Source organism: Geotrypetes seraphini, chromosome 1 (assembly GCF_902459505.1).
Source record: "Geotrypetes seraphini chromosome 1, aGeoSer1.1, whole genome shotgun sequence".
NCBI lineage: Eukaryota > Metazoa > Chordata > Amphibia > Gymnophiona > Dermophiidae > Geotrypetes > Geotrypetes seraphini.
The window spans coordinates 66,844,540-66,863,193 of record NC_047084.1 but is presented as its reverse complement, the minus strand read 5'-3'; the positions used below and the strand labels follow the sequence as shown (position 1 = coordinate 66,863,193).

The 18,654-nt window shown below is 40.5% G+C and overlaps 1 protein-coding gene across 3 annotated transcripts in view; it reads right to left on the bottom strand.

Moving 5' to 3' along the window:
• NUP155 (nucleoporin 155) overlaps positions 1-18,654 on the bottom strand; it is a 261,773-nt gene that overhangs the window by 144,341 nt on the left and 98,778 nt on the right. For all 3 annotated transcript variants that reach the window (XM_033932712.1, XM_033932698.1, XM_033932703.1), the window contains exon 16: positions 4,779-4,867. In XM_033932712.1, the coding sequence (XP_033788603.1) occupies positions 4,779-4,867 (89 nt within the window). The remainder of the gene's footprint in view (positions 1-4,778; positions 4,868-18,654) is intronic.

Genomic DNA, 18,654 nt, shown 5'->3' with positions numbered 1-18,654 from the left:
CCTCCTGGCCCAAGGAGCATTCCCAAGTGTGATAGAATCCAGTCCAGGTTTTCCTGGAACTCTGTGCACATTCACCCAGACATTCACACAAAATACTTTAAAAAGGTGAAACAAAACTTTTATTCTTTTCCAGGCCTGAGCCTGTTTCTTCATAGGCTCAGGGAAGGAAAACCAATTGCTTAATTCTTAGAGCATTAATTCAGTTCCACCACATTTCAGTCTTCATTTATCACAGAACTTTACTCACTCCCAATACCGAGTTCCACAATATATTCAAATTATGAGATTGGCTCAACTTAGCCAGCACCTTTAAACATAGAAGATGACGGCAGAAAAGGGCCACAGCCCAACAAGTCTGCCTACTCTAATGACCCACCCCCTAAATTCTTCCCTGAAGTGATCCCACATGCTTCCCTGAAGTGATCCCACATCCCATTTTCTCTTAAAGTCCAACGTGCTGCTGGCCTGAATTACCTGCAGTGGAAGACTATTCTAATGATCAACCACCCTCTCGATGAAGAAGTACTTCCTGGTGTCACCATGAAATCTCCCACCCTTGAGTTTCAACGGATGTCCTCTTGTCGCCATAGGTCCTTTAAGAAAAAAGATATCCTCTTCTACCTCAATACGGCCCGTGAGATATTTGTACATCTCAATCATATCTCCCCTCTCTCTACGCTCCTCGAGTGAGTATAGCTGCAACTTACCCAGCCTTTCCTCATACGGGAGATCCTCGAGTCCTGAGACCATCCTGGTGGCCATTCGCTGAACCAACTCCATTCTCTGCACATCTTTTTGATAATGCGGTCTCCAGAATTGTACACAATATTTCAGATGAGGTCTCACCAAGGATCTGTACAACGGCATTATAACTTCGGTCTTCCGGCTGATGAAACTTCTTCAGATACAACCCATCATTTGTCTAGCCTTGGATGAAGCTTTCTCCACTTGGTTGGCAGACTTCATGTCTTCGCTAATGATTACTACCAAGTCCCGTTTTGCAGTGGTTCTTGCTAAGGTCTTGCCATTTAGGGTGTAAGTTCTGCATGGATTTCTGTTGCCAAGGTGCATGACCTTACACTTTTTGGCATTAAAACTTAGTTGCCAAGTTGAGGACCAATGTTCCAGTAAGTGTAGGTCCTGCGTCATACAGTCGGGCACTGAGCTGTTGCCTACTATGTTGCATAGTTTGGCGTCATCGGCGAATAATGCAATTTTCCCTCGAAGCCCTTGAGCCAGGCCCCTTACGAAGATATTAAACAGGACCGGACCCAAGACCGAACCCTGCGGCACACCACTGATCACTTCCGACGTTTCGGAGAGAGTGCTGTTCACCACCACCCTCTGAAGTCTACCACTGAGCCAGTCTTTTACCCATGCAGTTAACGTTTCTCCTAATCCCATCAAACTCATCTTGCTCAATAACCTGCGGTGTGGGACACTATCAAAGTCACTGAAGTCCAAGTATACGACGTCCATGGATTCCCCCATATCCAGCTTTTTCATTACCCAGTCGAAGAAGCTGATTTCATTGGATTGGCAGGATCTTCCCTTTGTAAATCCATATTGATGGGGGTCTCGTAGATTCTCGTCATTCATGATCATATCTAATTTGTGTTTAATTAGTGTTTCCATAATTTTACACACTATCGATGTGAGACTCACCACTCTGTAATTTCCAGCTTCTGTCCTGCAGCTCTTTTTGTGGAGTGGAATGACATTAGCTGTTTTCCAGTCCACTGGGACTCTTCCTGTACTCAGGGAAAAATTGAAGAGCATGGATAACGGTTCCGCTAGGACATCACTCAACTCTCTAAGCACCCTGGGATGTAGTTTGTCAGGTCCCATGGCTTTGTTCACTTTGAGCCTTGAAAGTTCGTAGTAGACGCTGCTAGACGTAAACTCAAAATCTCGAAACGGGTCTTCCGAGCTTTCCCTTGTCTGCAGCTGTGGGCTGGATCCCGGTGCTTCGCAAGTAAAGACTGAGCAGAAGTATTCATTTAGTAGTTCAGCTTTATCGGAGTCCGATTCTACATAGTTCCTGTCTGATTTCTTAAGGCACACAATCCCATCCGTATTCCTTTTTCTGTCACTGATATACCTGAAGAAGGATTTATCCCCTTTTTTAATTTTCTCTGCCAGATTCTCTTCCATCCGGAGTTTGGCCTCCCTGACTGCTGTTTTGACAGCTCTAGACTTAGCCAGATAGTCTTCTTTGGTCTCTCGTTTTCCTGATTGTTTGCAGGAGATAAATGCTTTTTTTTTCTTTTTTGCAAGGTCCGAGATCTCCGAAGAGAACCACTGAGGCTTATTGTTCCTCCGCCATTTGCTTACCGTTTTTATATATAGGTTGGTTGCTTCGTGTAGGGTTGATTTCAGAGCTGACCACATTGCCTCTACATTATCAGTTGCGGCCTGATTTTGCAGCGCTCGATAAACGAAATCACCCATATTTTCGAAGTTAGTGCCCCTAAAGTTGAGGACTTTTGTGGATGTGTTGGATCTAGTGAATCCTTTCCTGAGACCTCTGTGACACTTTCCGCTTTGGTGAGTACCAGGTCCTGTATCCCCTGATCCCTAGTAGGCTCCAACACCATCTGTCTGAGTTGTGCTCCCTTTATGGAGTTTAGTAGCCTTCTGCTGCCGCAGGTTGTAGCGGAAAGTTTGTTCCAATCTGCATCAGGCATATTGAAGTCCCCTAGCAACACCGTGTCACTGCGCAAAGTGATGGTCTCTATATCTTCGATTAGCTCCATATCTATGTTTTCCTGTTGTCTTGGAGGTCTGTATACAACCCCAAGATACAGGCATTTGTCATTCCCCCTGGCCAGGTTCACCCAAAGGGATTCTACGGTGTACTTGACGTCCGTGATCCTGGTAACTTTGATGTCCTCCTTAGTGTAAAGTGCTACCCTCCCCCTGTTTTGCCCTCTCTGTCTCAACGAAGTAAGTTGTATCCCGGTATAGCCATATTCCACCCATGGGAATCCGTGAGCCAGGTCTCGGATATCGCTACCACATCTAGGTCGGCGTTCCTCATTTCCGTTTCTAATTCCAAAATTTTATTACCTAAACTGTGGGCATTAACATACATAGCCCTCCATACTTTGTGTTTGTTCGGATTCCGTGGTGAATTTTCCGCCTGAGTTAGTGTGGTTCCTACAGTACTATTTGTTATGTATGTACTTACCTCAGACTCCGAATTGGAGTGGCAGCTTACATCGCCAGTGCGTGAGTGGGTACCCTCCCCACAACTTACCTAGTTTAAAGCCCTGCGAAGCAGGCGTGCTAGTCGGTGTCCAAAGACGTTCTTACCCCTTCTGGTTAGGTGGAGCCCGTCTGGTCCCTGTAGTCCTAGTAGTGCATCTCCATGGTTCAGGAATCCGAAGTTCATCTTTCTGCACCATCCGTGTAGCCACTCGTTTGTCCGCTGGATACGATCCTCCCTGGCTCTTCCCTTACCTCTCACTGGAAGGATCGAGGAGAAGACCACCTGCACTTCCATCCGCCTCAACTTCTCACCCAGGGTTTACACCTAGTCTTCAACTCATATAGCCAGCCTCTCTCTGGAAACCTCATCAACCATCATCTTGACACTTTGAAAGTTCAAGTTTCAAGTTTATTAGGATTTTATATACCGCCTATCAAGGTTATCTAAGCGGTTTTTTACAATCAGGTACTCAAGCATTTTCCCTCTCTGTCCGTTGGGCTCACAATCTACCTAACGTACCTGGGGCTATGGAGGATTAAGTGACTTGCCCAGGGTCACAAGGAGCAGCGCAGGGTTTGAAACACTACTCCTTCACTTCCAGGGCTCCCTTCCAGCCCACAACTAGGAAAGGTTTCTCTGTTGAGTTTTCTTCTCTGGGACCTCTTCTAACTTATCTCAGGCTAAAGCATAAATTCAGTTTCCTGCTCGAGGACTGACCCTGTAACTCAGCAGCCAGCTAAATTCCACCATTTTTTTCCCCAAGACTGCAAATGCTGAAGGGGACAGAATAGGTATATAGTCCTCATCCCCAACACACAGGCAAGGATTCTGTAGGTCCAGAGCCTAAAGCCATACCAAGCTAGCACACACAGGTGCTCACTTAGTGTTGCAGAGACAAACTCCACACTCTACTGGGGGTAAGGTCTGAGAACGAAACCTATGAGCAAGGCTGTTAAGCTCAATCACAAGTGCAGGGCCTTAGCCTGCACTCTAGGGAACATGGACTGGACCTGCTGCACCAGTCTGCATAATCTTACCGCCTCTTGGAGACAGTGAAATATTTTTAAATGCTGGAAGGCAAAAGCCTATATACTAGTAATGTCACTGAAAAAAATCTGTATCTCTACCTCCACCTGCAGGCAGGAAAGTTTCAAAATTGTATAGCAGAAATTATAAGAAAACATAGGAATTTTACAAACATCCATCTTGGAGTAGTCTGACTTCTAGTTAAGATATCAAATAAAATAAGAAGCAGAATCATGGATCAAAGATTCAAGCGTCATTGGTGCAGAGAACATTCAAGAAGCGGTACATCATCATAAGCATGGCTGTTAAGAACAGAGGACAAGCAATAGACTGATGCAATGAAAACAATGTTCTAGAGGAGACAGAGTAGAATCAATAAGTACCCTGCTTTAAAGCTCTAGACATTGTAAGAATAAAAATTAAGTAGTAAATTAAAACACAAACAAGTTAATATTAACAACTGTGGGAAAATGTTCTTCTTTTTTTTGGCTGTTAGGACTATTTAAAATAATACACTACAAAAGCCAAGATTTCAACTTACTAGATGGAACAGGAGAACCAAAAATGGGCCCAACATTAGTTGAAGCAGATAAAGCTGATGGAAATCGCATCTGAGCCTCACCTCCATATCTGTAGTGCAAAAGATAAAACATACACATTTCTTTATTTGAGAAAATGCTCTGAGATTACTGTCTGCATAAATCATTAATGAAATAATTCAACAAACAAAAGTTAGTGTTCCCAAAAGCGTGTTCATATCAGGGTGGCTAAAAATCAATGGTTTTTTTTTGTTTTTTTTTTTTTTAATAAAATGCTTTTTTGAGGAAAAATTTATCCGAAGATTTGTAACCCCTTTATTTAACCTGGTAGCTGGGAAGGGGCATACAAAATTATTTTATTTGGTTAGGACCAGAACTGGGACCCACTTATCAGCTGGAGAACCACAGTAATTACTATGCACAAGACCTTTCTCTCTCTCTGAATAATGCAAACCACATCAGGATTTAAAGTGCATACAAGATCCAACTTTACTTCTCCTTAGTGAAATAAGCAAAGGCACTCTCTTAACAGATTGCACAGAGCTCATCGAGAGTTCTTAGATCTACTTCACAGTTTACCCTTAATGTTCCTTCCTTGAAAATTATCGGAACACGCCGTGCTTCTATTTTTTCTGTAACTGCTCCAATGACTTGGAACTCTCTTCCCTTATATCTAAGACTCGAACAAGATTTGCAGAAATTTAAGAGTAGTTTAAAGTGCCCTCTTTTTAAAGAAGTCTTTAACTGAAAATATTACATTACATTACATTAGTGATTTCTATTCCGCTTGTGCCTTGCGGTTCTAAGCGGATTACAAGTTAGAAGACTGGAACATTTCCAGGAGTATTACAGTACAATGTCCAACCAAGATGTAATACTTTACGATTTCAGCCATCTCCAAATTAAGATTTTTAATAGCTCTCTTATTCGACCCCATCTCCGCCAGCAATCCTCTTCTTCCTACCCTCCTTATGTACTTCCCTTTTATGTACTTTTTCTTTAAAATTGTATTTCCTCCCCTCTTTCCTACTGTTTCCCGTGGCTTTAAAAAGCAAATACCCAAATAGGTCTGGTAATGAATTATGTATATGTGATTTCTCTAAAATCATATTTTTACCTTTTGTACAACGCTTTGTAATTTGGTAAAGCGTTCACTCAAATAATATGAATAAACTTGAATAAACTTGAAACTTGAACAGATTCTTCAACAGGACACAGTCCAACTATTTACAAACTCCTCAATGACTCCAATGATGCAACATAGCCTTTGCGGAGGATCATCTGTTCTACTTTCCCCAAACGATGCAACTGGCAAAACGGGGTACTCCAGTTGGGATTTGATTTCTACAGCTGGGACCCGATTTGTATGAACATGGTCTTGGACTAGATAACATAAGACAAGGGTGTCAAAGTCCCTCCTTGAGGGCCGCAATCCAGTTGGGTTTTCAAGATTTCCCCAATGAATATGCATGAGATCTATTAGCATACAATGAAAGCAATGCATGCAAATAGAACTCATGCATATTCATTGGGGAAATCCTGAAAACCCAACTGGATTGCGGCCCTCGAGGAGGTACTTTGACACCACTGGCATAATATATGAGGCCATTTTTTTCAGCTGCTGTTTATGTATGACTGTTTCTAATTGGTCTCTGTGGACTTACTACTCTGCAACCTGCTATGTGGGATGGATTTGAATACTATCTTTTGGAGTGGAGTTTTTTCTGACCTATATACCTGCTGTATTAGTTTGTACCTTATCAGTCTTGCACTAACAGCATGGTTATAACTCCTTTTGGGGCATTAATGATGTCTTTTTCTCCCCTTGCAATTTTGAGTTGACTTTTGTGATTCTTTGTCTCCTTTAGCAGTAGAAGAGCAGCTTTTTTGTATTTTCTTGATTATTATCTACTCTTTTATCTTTTTTATATTATTCTATGATGTTATAGTCCTCTTGTTATCCAGGGCTCAGATGGTAGGAATTTCAACCACAAACCCAAATTTCCTAATCCACTTGCATTGGTCAGTTGGTAGGTTCTGACCAAAAGACAAATTTCCAGCCCAGATAAAATCCTTAAATCTCCTTTGGAGTAAACTCCCAAAACTGAGACCACCTTCTAAGGAAGACCAAAAACTGGCTTGACTTCTTTATAGATTTTCTTAGGCTTCTGGAAACTGCTGGAACTCCTGTCACGAGTCCCTGGAAGTTCCAGAGGTGCCTGCGTGTCTGCACGTGGTCTGTGGTTCTCATGGAGACCTAGGCGCATGAGCTTTTTCCAAACTCCCTAGGTCACAAGCTCATACTCTCCTGTTGTTATCCATTGGCACCTATGGTTTTACTCCAACTGCCAACTCTGTGCAGCTCTAAACTGCTAGGGCTGCCCTTCATAAACAGCACTGATAATTTTAAAACTGTAAGCATGCAGTTCTGGGAAATAGATGCACCCCTTAACTCCTCATTTCAGTGCAAACTATTTGCCCAAAGGTACAGACAGTTTTCTGTTTAAGATACATTATAGTCCAAAAGTTATTCATTATAATGTCACAGACAATTTTTCTATCTAAAAGGTATTATCACAGATATTTAGTTTTGCATTTCACCACAAAAATGTTATAAAATATACAGAGTTGAGAAAAGAACCTTAGCCCCATTGTTCCTCTGCAAATCGATGTACACAGAATCAACCCCTTATCTTAAGTACCAAGTTTATATAGCTACTCCTTTAATCTGGAAATCCCTCCCACTTTTTATAAGAACAGAACAAAGTTTGGATAAATTCAAGAGCAGTTTAAAATGTTTTTTGTTTAAAGATGCCTATGAATGAATTTTCCAATCCTTCAGTTTTTAAAAAATTTTGAAGCCAACTCCAACTTCTTTTTATTCCACTGTTACCCTTTTATGTTTACTTTACTTAAAAATTATTTTTCTCCCCTCTTTTCCTCTTGTTTACAATCGCCCTTCCATAATCAAGTATGTCTAAATGTATGAAGATTTTGTCTACTACTTGTTGTTTGTTCCTCCTTTTTATATTTTAAATTTTTTCAATGTACACCGTTTGGAATGTTATTTTAACTTTTTTCAATGTACACCGTTTGGAATGTTATGTTAAGTGTTTAATCAAATTTTTAATAAACTATGAAACTAAGCTGCACAAGGAGCTAAGTGTGAGGAGCAAAAGTCAAGCAGTAAAAATGAAAGAGAAAACTTTGCAGCAGAATACTCCACAAGTCTTATGATCTTTGTGTATATAGCCTGAGGTTTATTATATTATTCTCTCATTGGAGAAGAAAACCTATAATGGCAACAGGCTGTACAAGAGAACCAGTATGAGAATATTTTAAGGAAGTTCCTCTACTATGGGTAAGACAGTAGGATAGTCCAAAAAAATTAAACAACAAAATGAAGAACACACAAAATTTTACTTAAAACCAATAGTATCCATAAAACCAATAGTATCCATAACATCCTGTTTGTCTGCCTTATCTGTTTAGAATCTAAACTTTAGATTGTAAGCTCTTTCAAGCAGCGACTATCACATCTTTGTAACTGTACAGTGCTGCGTACATCTGGTAGTGCTATAGAAATAATTACTAGTAGTAGTAATTCTTGTGAACTCTACAAATAATCAACAGTCTATGACATAAGAGCCACCTTTGATGCAGAAGGAAACTTCTTTAGGTGGCTGGCCACTTGCTGAAGAACAAATTGCTTCTGTTCTTCATCTTTTGTCAAAGTATTGTTGTATTTTTCAATGAAGCTTATCCCTCATTCTGCTGCATCATTAATAATCAGTTTTGACAACCAATTCCAAAATTCCTTAAAAACTGAATAGTCAGTCCACTTTTGTGGGAAGTTTCTTCAGGAATATTTTTTTGTTTTTGCTGATCCTCCTTCATCAAGAGATCAAAAATGACTGTGTTCTGTGTTACAAGATTTTCGAAGGTCACACGTTCCGTTTCATCTGTACGCATGAGACTTTGTGGAATCTCTGGCAATGGTGGACATTGTAAGTAGAGAATGACACGGGGAAAAAAATTTGTCCCCATCCCCACAACCACAGTCCCTACCACTGCCCCGTCGCCAATGTACCCGCAGCATCCATACAAGCCTCAGTACTGCAATATTTAGCTTATTCCTTCCTTATAAATCAAAGTTCTGGCTGCTGAACTAGAGAAAGAGATGTTTAGCTGGCAGGGCTTTGTTTATAAATTTTTATCAACACAACTAATATACTACTTCATCCTAAAGCAAAAGAAAAAAGAAATAGAATTTTTTGTACCTTTGTTGTCTGGTTTCTGCTTTCCTCATCTTCTCATTCAATTCCTTCCATCCACTGTCTGTCTTCTCTCTACGTCTTCCATTTGCTCTGTTACTGTGCCTCTCCCTTCACCCCGCCCCCCAAATTGGTCTGGCACCCATTTTCTTCCCTCTGCTCCCCCCATAGTCTGGCATCTCTGCCTTCTTCCCTTCCAGCGTCTTCTCCCCACTCTCTGTTCCCAATTCCCTTCAGTGTCTTCTCCCCACTCTCTGTTCCCAATTCCCTTCAGCGTCTTCTCCACACTCTGTCTTCCCCATTTCCATTCAGCGTCTTCTCCCCACTCTCTGTTCCCCATTTCCCTTCAGCGTCTTCTCCCCACTCTGTCTTCCCTATTTCCTTTCAGCGTCTGTTTCTCTCCACCCCCCTTCAGCGTCTGTTTAGTTTCTTCCACCACCCTTCGGCAATCCTCGCGGGGTCCGAGCATCTCCCTCCCTCCTCCTTACCTTCGCAACGCGTTTTAAGTTTGTTGAAAGCTTTCGGAGTGTTTGTGCAGTCGTGTGCATCTGTGGGCGGAAGCTTCTCCTCTGATGCAACCGACTACACGTACGCTCCGGCGGCTTTCAACAAGTTACTCAAACTTAAAACGTGCCGTGAAGGTAAGGGGGGAGGGAGATAGATAAGATTCAGGTAAGTAGGGAGGGAGGGGGCCGTGCGCATTCCCTCCCTTAACTGCAGGGACAAGGCCATTCACCACTCCACAGGGCGGTGGATGGCCTTGTCCCCATACCCGCAGTAAGCACTTCCCCTCCCCATTTCAGCAGGTTACCCGCGGCTTGCTGCGGGTAACATCCACCATGTCATTCTCTAATTGTAAGCTTTGCACCATTTGTAGCTTTGTTTCTGGTGTGATTCTGTCATCAAAAAAGGCACGTGCTTCTAGGTCCTCAGAAACCATAGAAGTCTGGAAATGGCTGTGAACACCATGTTTGCAACAATTTTATCCAGATGTGTTACGAGTAGACAGTTTCTTCAACTTCCTATCACAACAGTCTATGCGTTGTGTTGGTATCCTGGCTCGATCCCATACTGCCATTGCTGACTCACATGCCAACTTATAACTTTCCAGTAAAGGTTTTCCTTCACCATAGTGCTAAAAATTGACCAGTCAAAGAACATCTAATCCACGTGGCAGTCTAGCAGTTGATTTCCCAAGAAACCAGTTTTTGGGTGCAGGTCACACTTTAAAGACACAGTTATTTGTAGATGCCTATGTGTGATGTTTACAGGGTGGCCATCGCTTTTCATGATATTCTGTTATGTTCTTTAGGGTTGAGAGAGGTTGAAGATGTCTAGACATGTTATTGTAACATTCTTAGATTTAGTTGATGTTGCTTTGTGTACTGTTATTTGTTTTTAATATTACATATTTTCCTCCTATTCAACGCCTAGATTTTAAGCGGTTTATAAATGTTCTAAATAAATAAATAAACTAGACAACGCCCTATAAACTAATTATGCACAATTTATTCAGCCTTTCCTCCCGTATGAGGAAAGGCTGAATAAATTGCAGCTATACTCACTCGAGGAACGTAGAGAGAGAGGAGACATGATAGTATTGAAGTGGAGGATGATATCTTCTTTCTTAAAGGTCCCTCGGCCACAAGAGGGCATCCGCTGAAAATCAGGGATGGGAAATTTCATGGCGACACCAGGAAGTTCTTCTTCACCGAAAGGGTGGTCGATCGTTGGAATGAACTTCCACTTCAGGTGATTCAGGCCAGCAGCGTGCCAGATTTCAAAAGGAAATGGGATACACATGTGGGATCTCTAGGGGGGTAAAAATGGAAATGGGATACACATGTGGTATCTCTAGGGGGGTAAATTCAAGGGGGTGGGGTCGTTAGAGTGGGCAGACTTGATGGGCTATGGCCCTTTTCTGCCGTCATCTTCTATGTTTCTATGTTCTTCTAATGACCTACATACACAACACACAAGCAAACAGTGCATGCTGGGGGCAACTTCTAAATATTGTTTAATCAAGCTGAAATTTGACATGAGTAAAACAAAGAAAAAGGACAAAAATAAGCCTTGTGGAGACAAGATTTAACAAGGTTGATTTTTTTTTTTTTTGCATACTACTAAGGTAGGCATCTGTGCAAAATGCAAACACTGCAACAAAGAAATGCAAAGCTTGATGGCCTGAATGAAACAACATCACGAGAAGTGCTTTGATGAAGATGACAACAGGAACATATTTGAACAGGAAGGATCTTCAGGTTAGTACATGTTTTGAATTCATCATATTTCTTAGATTGCCTTGAGGAACCGTTATATTTGAGCAAAAGTATATTTGTTGTTATTATTACTGCATGTCATTTTTATATAGTTGGTATGAAGAAACAGAGAGTTAAAACAAGCATTTTTTTTTGTGGGGGGTAGTACTGAATGACAGTAAGTGCAATGAGTAATATTAAATAAGCAGAAATGGTATCAATAATAAAATAACAGCACTGACTTTTTTGTTTAGGGAAATCTATCATCAACCTAAAGGATTCTGGAAACTATCCAACTTCGAGATCACTATCCTCTTCTTCTACAGTTTCAGGATAGTGTTTCAGTCACATCATAGACATTACATATCCAGTGTATCACCTAAAAGAAAGAAAAAATCTGACCATCCAGAAAACACCATAGATAAAACCCAGCAGATTAGAAAATGAGGTAACTGATGAAAAAATTGCCATTTGTTTATGAAACAAACTCTTCTTTCTGTCCAATTGAAAACCCACAAGTTAGGTGCCATCGACTCATGTTTGAGTCCTAGAGACTTGATGAATTACAGGTCTAAAAAGAAATCAGTTTTGTGCTAGTCCAATAAGGTCCTCCAACGTTATCCCCATAGTTGTTTTCAACATGTCCAGTCATCTTATTGCAGGTTGCAACCTTCGCCTGGTTCCTTCAATCTTCCTAAACGTGATATCCTTCTCCAATGATCTTTCTCTTCTGATAGTATGACTAAAACAAGACAGTTGTAACTTCATCATTTGGGCTTTGAGTGACATAGCCAATTTGATCTCTTCCAGAATCGATTGTTAGTTCTTCTGGTGATCCACGACACATACAAAATCCTCCTCCAGCACCAAAGCTCAAATGAGTCAATCTTCATTCTGTCTTGTTTCTGAAGTCCAGCTTCTACATCTATAATCGATCACTGAGAAAATGAGTGCGTGGGCAAGTCTGATCTTCATCTGATTTTCGTTTATTATTTCCTTGTTTTTGTTGAGAGCCTTCACTGAACAGCAACCAAGTGCTATTCTGCAAAGTATTTCTTCCTTGCTAGTTGCTTCTTTGTTTACGAAAGAGCCCAGGAGATAAAAGCTGTAAAGAATTCCAGTTGCCTTCAAGCTCAACATCTTCATTTTCCACATTCATGATCTTTGTCTTGTTTATATTCAGTTCTAATCCCATGCTATGACTTTCAGCTTTGACTTTTCTCAGTAGATACAGCATGTCTTTGCTGCCGGTGGTGAGTTGTGTCATCTGAATAGCACAGGTTGTTTATATTTCAGCCACCAATTTTGAAACCAATACTCTGTTCTTCCAAATTTGCTTTTCTGAAGATGACTTTGCTGTAAAGGCTGAACAGGTAAGGTGATAAGATGCATCTTTGCCTGGTATCACGTTTTATTGGAAACCAATCAGTGTTGCCATATTCAGTACTCACTGAAGCTTCTTGATTTTCTTAGAGGCTCTTTATCATCTGAGTTGTTGCACATTAAAGACACAGTTATTTTTAGATGCCTATGTGTGATGTTTACAGGGTGGCCATTGCTTTTCATGATATTCTGTTATGTTCTCTAGGGTTGAGAGATGCTGAAGATGTCTAGACATGTTATTGTAACATTCTTAGATTTAGTTGATGTTTGCTTTATGTACTGTTATTTGTTTTTAATATTACATATTTTCCTCCTATTCAACGCCTAGATTTTAAGCGGTTTATAAATGTTTTAAATAAATAAACTAGACAACGCCCTATAAACTAATTATGCACAATTTATTCAGCCTTTCCTCCCGTATGAGGAAAGGCTGAATAAATTGCAGCTATACTCACTCGAGGAACGTAGAGAGAGAGGAGACATGATAGAGACGTTTAAATATATCACGGGCAGTATTGAGGTGGTGGATGATATCTTCTTTCTTAAAGGTCCCTCGACCACAAAAGGGCATCCGCTGAAAATCAGGGGTGGGAAATTTCATGGCGACACCAGGAAGTTCTTCTTCACCGAAAGGGTGGTCGATCGTTGGAATGAACTTCCACTTCAGGTGGAACTTCCACTTCAGGTGAACTTCCACTTCATTTTCTCAGTGATCGATTATAGATGTAGAAGCTGGACTTCAGAAACAAGACAGAATGAAGATTGACTCATTTGAGCTTTGGTGCTGGAGGAGGATTTTGTATGTGTCGTGGATCACCAAAAGAACTAACAATCGATTCTGGAAGAGATCAAACTGGCTATGTTTCGGTATTCCCATTTGTGATGGAGTTCATAGCTTATTGTGATCCACACAGTTGCAAGCTTTGCTGTAGTTAATGAAGCAAAAGTACAGGAGCTTTTGATATTCTTTGCTTTTCTTCAATATCTGTCTAACATTGGCAATAATGTCTTTTGTTCCTTGATCTTTTTCTGAAACCAGCCTGAACTTTGGGAAATTCTTGCCCAATGTATGATTGTAGCCTTCACTATATTATTTTCAACAATATTTTGCTGGCATGTGGAATTAGTACAATCATTCTGTAGTTGCTACTACAGTCTTTGGCATCATCTTCTTCAGTACAGGTATGAACAGTTATCTTCTCTGGCCATGTTTTTTCCTTCCAAATCTGTTGACACACACAAGTGAGGGCCATGATAGCACCTTCTGAACCTCTGATTAATTTAATTGGAATACTGTCGATATCAGGAGACAATTTTTCAATAAAACTTTAATTGCTGCTATGACTGCTGTTAAAATATTTGGTTCTTCTTTGTTGCCAGTTTACAATTCAATTTCCTCAATATTATCTTCATTACCTTTGTTGAAAAGATTTTCTGTATATTGTGACAGGGAAGCTCCTGTCACGGTTAAAAAGACTGCTAGCCCAGTCAAAAGTACTGCCCTTAAACCTGCAAACCCTAAAATAAAGCCTGTATACCCTGCTAAAAGCACTAGTGCAGTACAGCCAGAGAGATGGGAAAAAAGGCAGGTGATGTCACAGCCAGGAAATTGATCAGCTTTCCCTGTAGATGGCTTGACGACCTGTTAATATTGTTCAGTCACTGAGAGCAGGATACAGTCCATCCAGCAATTAATCTCTGGAATGCACTGCCAGAGGATGTGGTAAGAGCAGTTAATGTAGCTGGTTTTAAAAAAGGTTTGGACAAGTTCCTGGAGGAAAAGTCCATAGTCTGTTGTTGAAACAGGCATGGGTCGGTAGCATGGAATGCTGATACTATTTGGGTTTTTGCCAGGTACTTGCGACTTGGATTGGCTTCCGCAAAGACGAGATACTGGGCTAGATGGACCATTGGTCTAACCCAGTAAGGCTGTTCTTATGGAAACTGCTAGATAAAGTGAATGACCGAGAAATGGAACAAATTGCAACAGGTCTAGAGGGTAAAATTGTTAATCTAAGTCGTGATGGGTAGAGTAATGTCCACAAATCATGTTGTATGTGGGGGTTTTTTTTAATAACAAAAGAAGGTAATATCTTTCTTGCAGAAACAATTAATACCTCAGGAAATGAACATGCAGCAGAATACTTACAAGAAGTAGCAATAAAATCTATAATAAAATGTGAACAAAAGTTCAAATGTCTAATATGTAGTTTAGTTAGTTAGACAATGCTGCAAATGTATCCAAGTTGAGAAGAAATTTAGAAGAGCATGAAGGGAATACCAAATAAATATATGGTAGCAGAGTTCATTTGCTGCAACTCCTAGCCAAAGGCTTCAGTGTCCCAGAAATAAAGACCAATGTTGTTGATATTGCTAAATACTTTTGTAATAATCATTTGGCAGCAGCAGCTCTGAAAAAAATGGGTGGAACCAAACTAACGTGCTCACAAAATATTAGATGGAACTCTGTAATGGACCATTTTGTGTAGGGATGGAGATCTGATAAGTTCTGATCCAGGGCATCAGAACACAGGCAGGGTCAGCACACAGGTGGTTCTGAACACAGGCCAGGTCGGCACACTGACCTAGGCCCTGTGTGCGGATCTAGGCCTATGTGTGGATCTAGGCCTGTGTTTGGATCTGAGGCCCTGTTTCTCATTCCCTCTCCCTCCTGTCACGTATACATTCTAAGCAAGGACAAGGTTTGCACCTTGAGACAGAATGCTGAGGCATTCCCCCCTCCCTGACTCTTGCCATTTATTAACCTGACACAGGTTTACCCTTATCTTATTCCTTATCTTGTTTAAGCATCCCTTATATGGGCAATAATCAGACTTTGCCTGAGCAGGCATTGACTTAAGAGCTTAGAGTATGCATTATAACCTTTGGACTGTCACATGCTATAGTAAGATTTGACACACACTAATAGTTTAGAAATATTTTATCCAAATATAAACACCAACTCAGTGAGTACCGACAGCATATCAAGTAATGATGGTACTAAACTATGAATCCCCAGCCTTGATAAAGACATGCAAAACACGTTAGCAAGGGGGAATATCACCTTAACGCTGGAACAGCACTGGTGAACTATGCAGATTGCACACTTTCTAAAAAAAAAATGCTAAGTTATTTAAATTATTTAACTTATTAAAAGGACAAGTAAAATCCATTAAGAGAATAAGAACGATGATAAATAAAAAAAGTATATATAAAAAATGAATATGAGAATAATAAGCAGGGATTAATGACAAATTGACAGGCCTGATGAGTGTCATAAACTCTAAGGTCAACTCTGATATCCCATTGCTATAATTTTCTCATTATACTATATGCGAACACTTTTGAACTACCCACTGAGTTGGTGTTTATAGTAAGATTTGAGACCTATCAGAATGTACACATTGAGAATCACTTTATTGTAACTGTCATTATATATTCATATGTCACGTGAGATAGTAACTTTGTGAATCACATGAAATATGTAAACAATGTATTGCCTTGGTCTAATCCTCACTGTAAATGCATTATAACCTTGTAGAGCATTAGCTAAGTAATTAATGAAACTGATTCTCAATAAAAGGGGAAGAGACCATCCATTTAGGTCACCTCATCCCACTCTGAGTCTTGTGTGTGCAGCATCATTCCTACAAGTGGCGCCGGGAAACAGGGACCCTCGCCCTGCTTGCTCTGTCTGACGATTAGACTTGGTGCACCTCATCCTCCGGGATCCCTTCGAGTAAGTATGGGCAAATCCCTGTCAGATTTGCAGCGTGCTCATGTTAAAGAATTGAAATATATTCTGAGACCCGCAGATACAGAGGTATCTGATTCACAGTTACAATGTTTAGTACAAGAGACAGGAATGCATTGCCCCTGGTATCCTGAAGAAGGATTTCTATAAGTAGCAGATTGGCTTAGAGTTGGGAAAGTTTTGTATGCTGAGCCTTGGGCTTGGCAGCCATTTTGAAGTGGGTACAGAGGTGTCCTCCAAGGTGTCCACGGTTTCATTAACCGTCCCCCCACCCGACTATTCAAGTCAGAACACATATCCAAAACTCATACCTCCAGCACAGGTATCCCCAGCTTCTTTACAGGAAAAAAAGGCTAACCAATGTCACTCAGAAATAGCGAGACACAAACCTTCGGGAAAATTCCCATCGGGCAGGTCTCTGGCTCCAGTACAAACAGATACAATGCCATGCACTTTGAAATTTCAGGCACAAAGCCAACTGTGTTAAATGCAAACACTGAAACAGCTCAAAGTGCAGGCATAGATTTATATATTCAAGCAGAACAGGAACTGAAAACAGCAGGAGAAATCTATAGATTGGAATCTCAGCTTTCAGGACCTTTACCTCCTAACTCTGTAGGATTGGTATTACCCAGAGCTTCTGCTGCACTAAAAGGTTTATTTATCATTCCTGGAGTGATAGATGCTGACTACACAGGAAAAATAAATATGCCGACTTGGACTAACGTTCCCCAGACTGTGTGTTCAGGTGAATCATTTGCAAGATTAATCCTGTTACCATCTCTCTCACCTACAGGAGGAAAAGAAGAATTGCATGTAAATCAAGGACTCGGTTCCACTACAAAGCAAGTAAACTATCTTATGCAAACAATAGATAACAGCTGCCCTTTTGTGAATGTCTATCTCAATAGCATTTTGTTCCAAGGGTTGTTAGATACTGGTGCTGATGTTACTTTCATTGCTCTTAATCAGTGGCCGTCAGAATGGCCCCTTGACCAGGTGAAACAGGTGTGGGGAATTTGGGGGGGGGGGGGCAGGAAGCACAGCAGAGTAAATACTGGCTAACAGTTACTTTAGAAGGATCACAGCAGACTGCCACTGTGAGACCATATATTCTGCCAGTCCATCTCAATCTCTGGGGAAGAGATTTGTTATCTCAATTTAACACTGTGCTTCAGATACAATGAATCATACAGCCTTGCCCTTAAAGTGGCTTGCTGACATTCCATTGTGGGTTAATCAATGGCCATTAACCCAGCCAAAGTTAGAAGCTTTACATCACTTAGTTCAAGAACAATTGAATGCTAAACATATAGAGCCTATGACCAGCCCCTGGAACTCTCCAGTGTTTGTAATAAAGAAAAAATCAGGTAAATGGAGATTGCTGCATGATCTTAGGAAAATTAATCGGTGCATTCAACCTATGGGCCCTTTACAGTGTGGCACTCCAAATCCTAACATAATTCTGATAAATTGGGAGGTTTTGGTAATAGATCTTAAAGACTGTTTCTTTACCATTCCTCTGCATCCAAATGATAGAGAAAAATTTGCATTTACTGTGCCTGTTCTTAATCATAGGCAGCCGACCCAGAGATATCAATGGACAGTGTTGCCACAAGGAATGTTAAACAGTCTCACTCTGTGTCAAATATATGTTTCTCAAGCACTGCAAAGTTTCAGAGCAAATATGCCTGAAGCATTAATATATCATTACATGGATAATATCTTAATAGCAGCACCAAAGATAAAAACTGAATGGATTTCTGAATTGGCCACACATTTAAAACATTACAGATTGTGCATTGCACCTGAAATAAAATTCAGATGCAGTATTCTTATATTTATTTGGGTCACAAATTACTGCAATCACATGCAGCTATCATTATTACTTTAAAACTTAATTAAGGCAAACAACCTTCAGATTTGATCTATATAATACCAGACATTCAAAAAGTGATAGCGATTATTAACCGGCTATTATTAACGCAATGCATTAATAGGATTCAAGATTATATCACACTTTCTTTATTCATCCTTCTGCAGAAACGCCAACCTATTGCGGTTTTAGGCCAGCTAACCCAGATACTTGTTTACATATAGTGGAATGGATCTATTTATCATATACACCCTCTAAGAATATCAGTTTTCCTCAATACATGTACATGTATTTGTAAGGCACGAAATAGAGCATTAAACATTCTGGGACTGG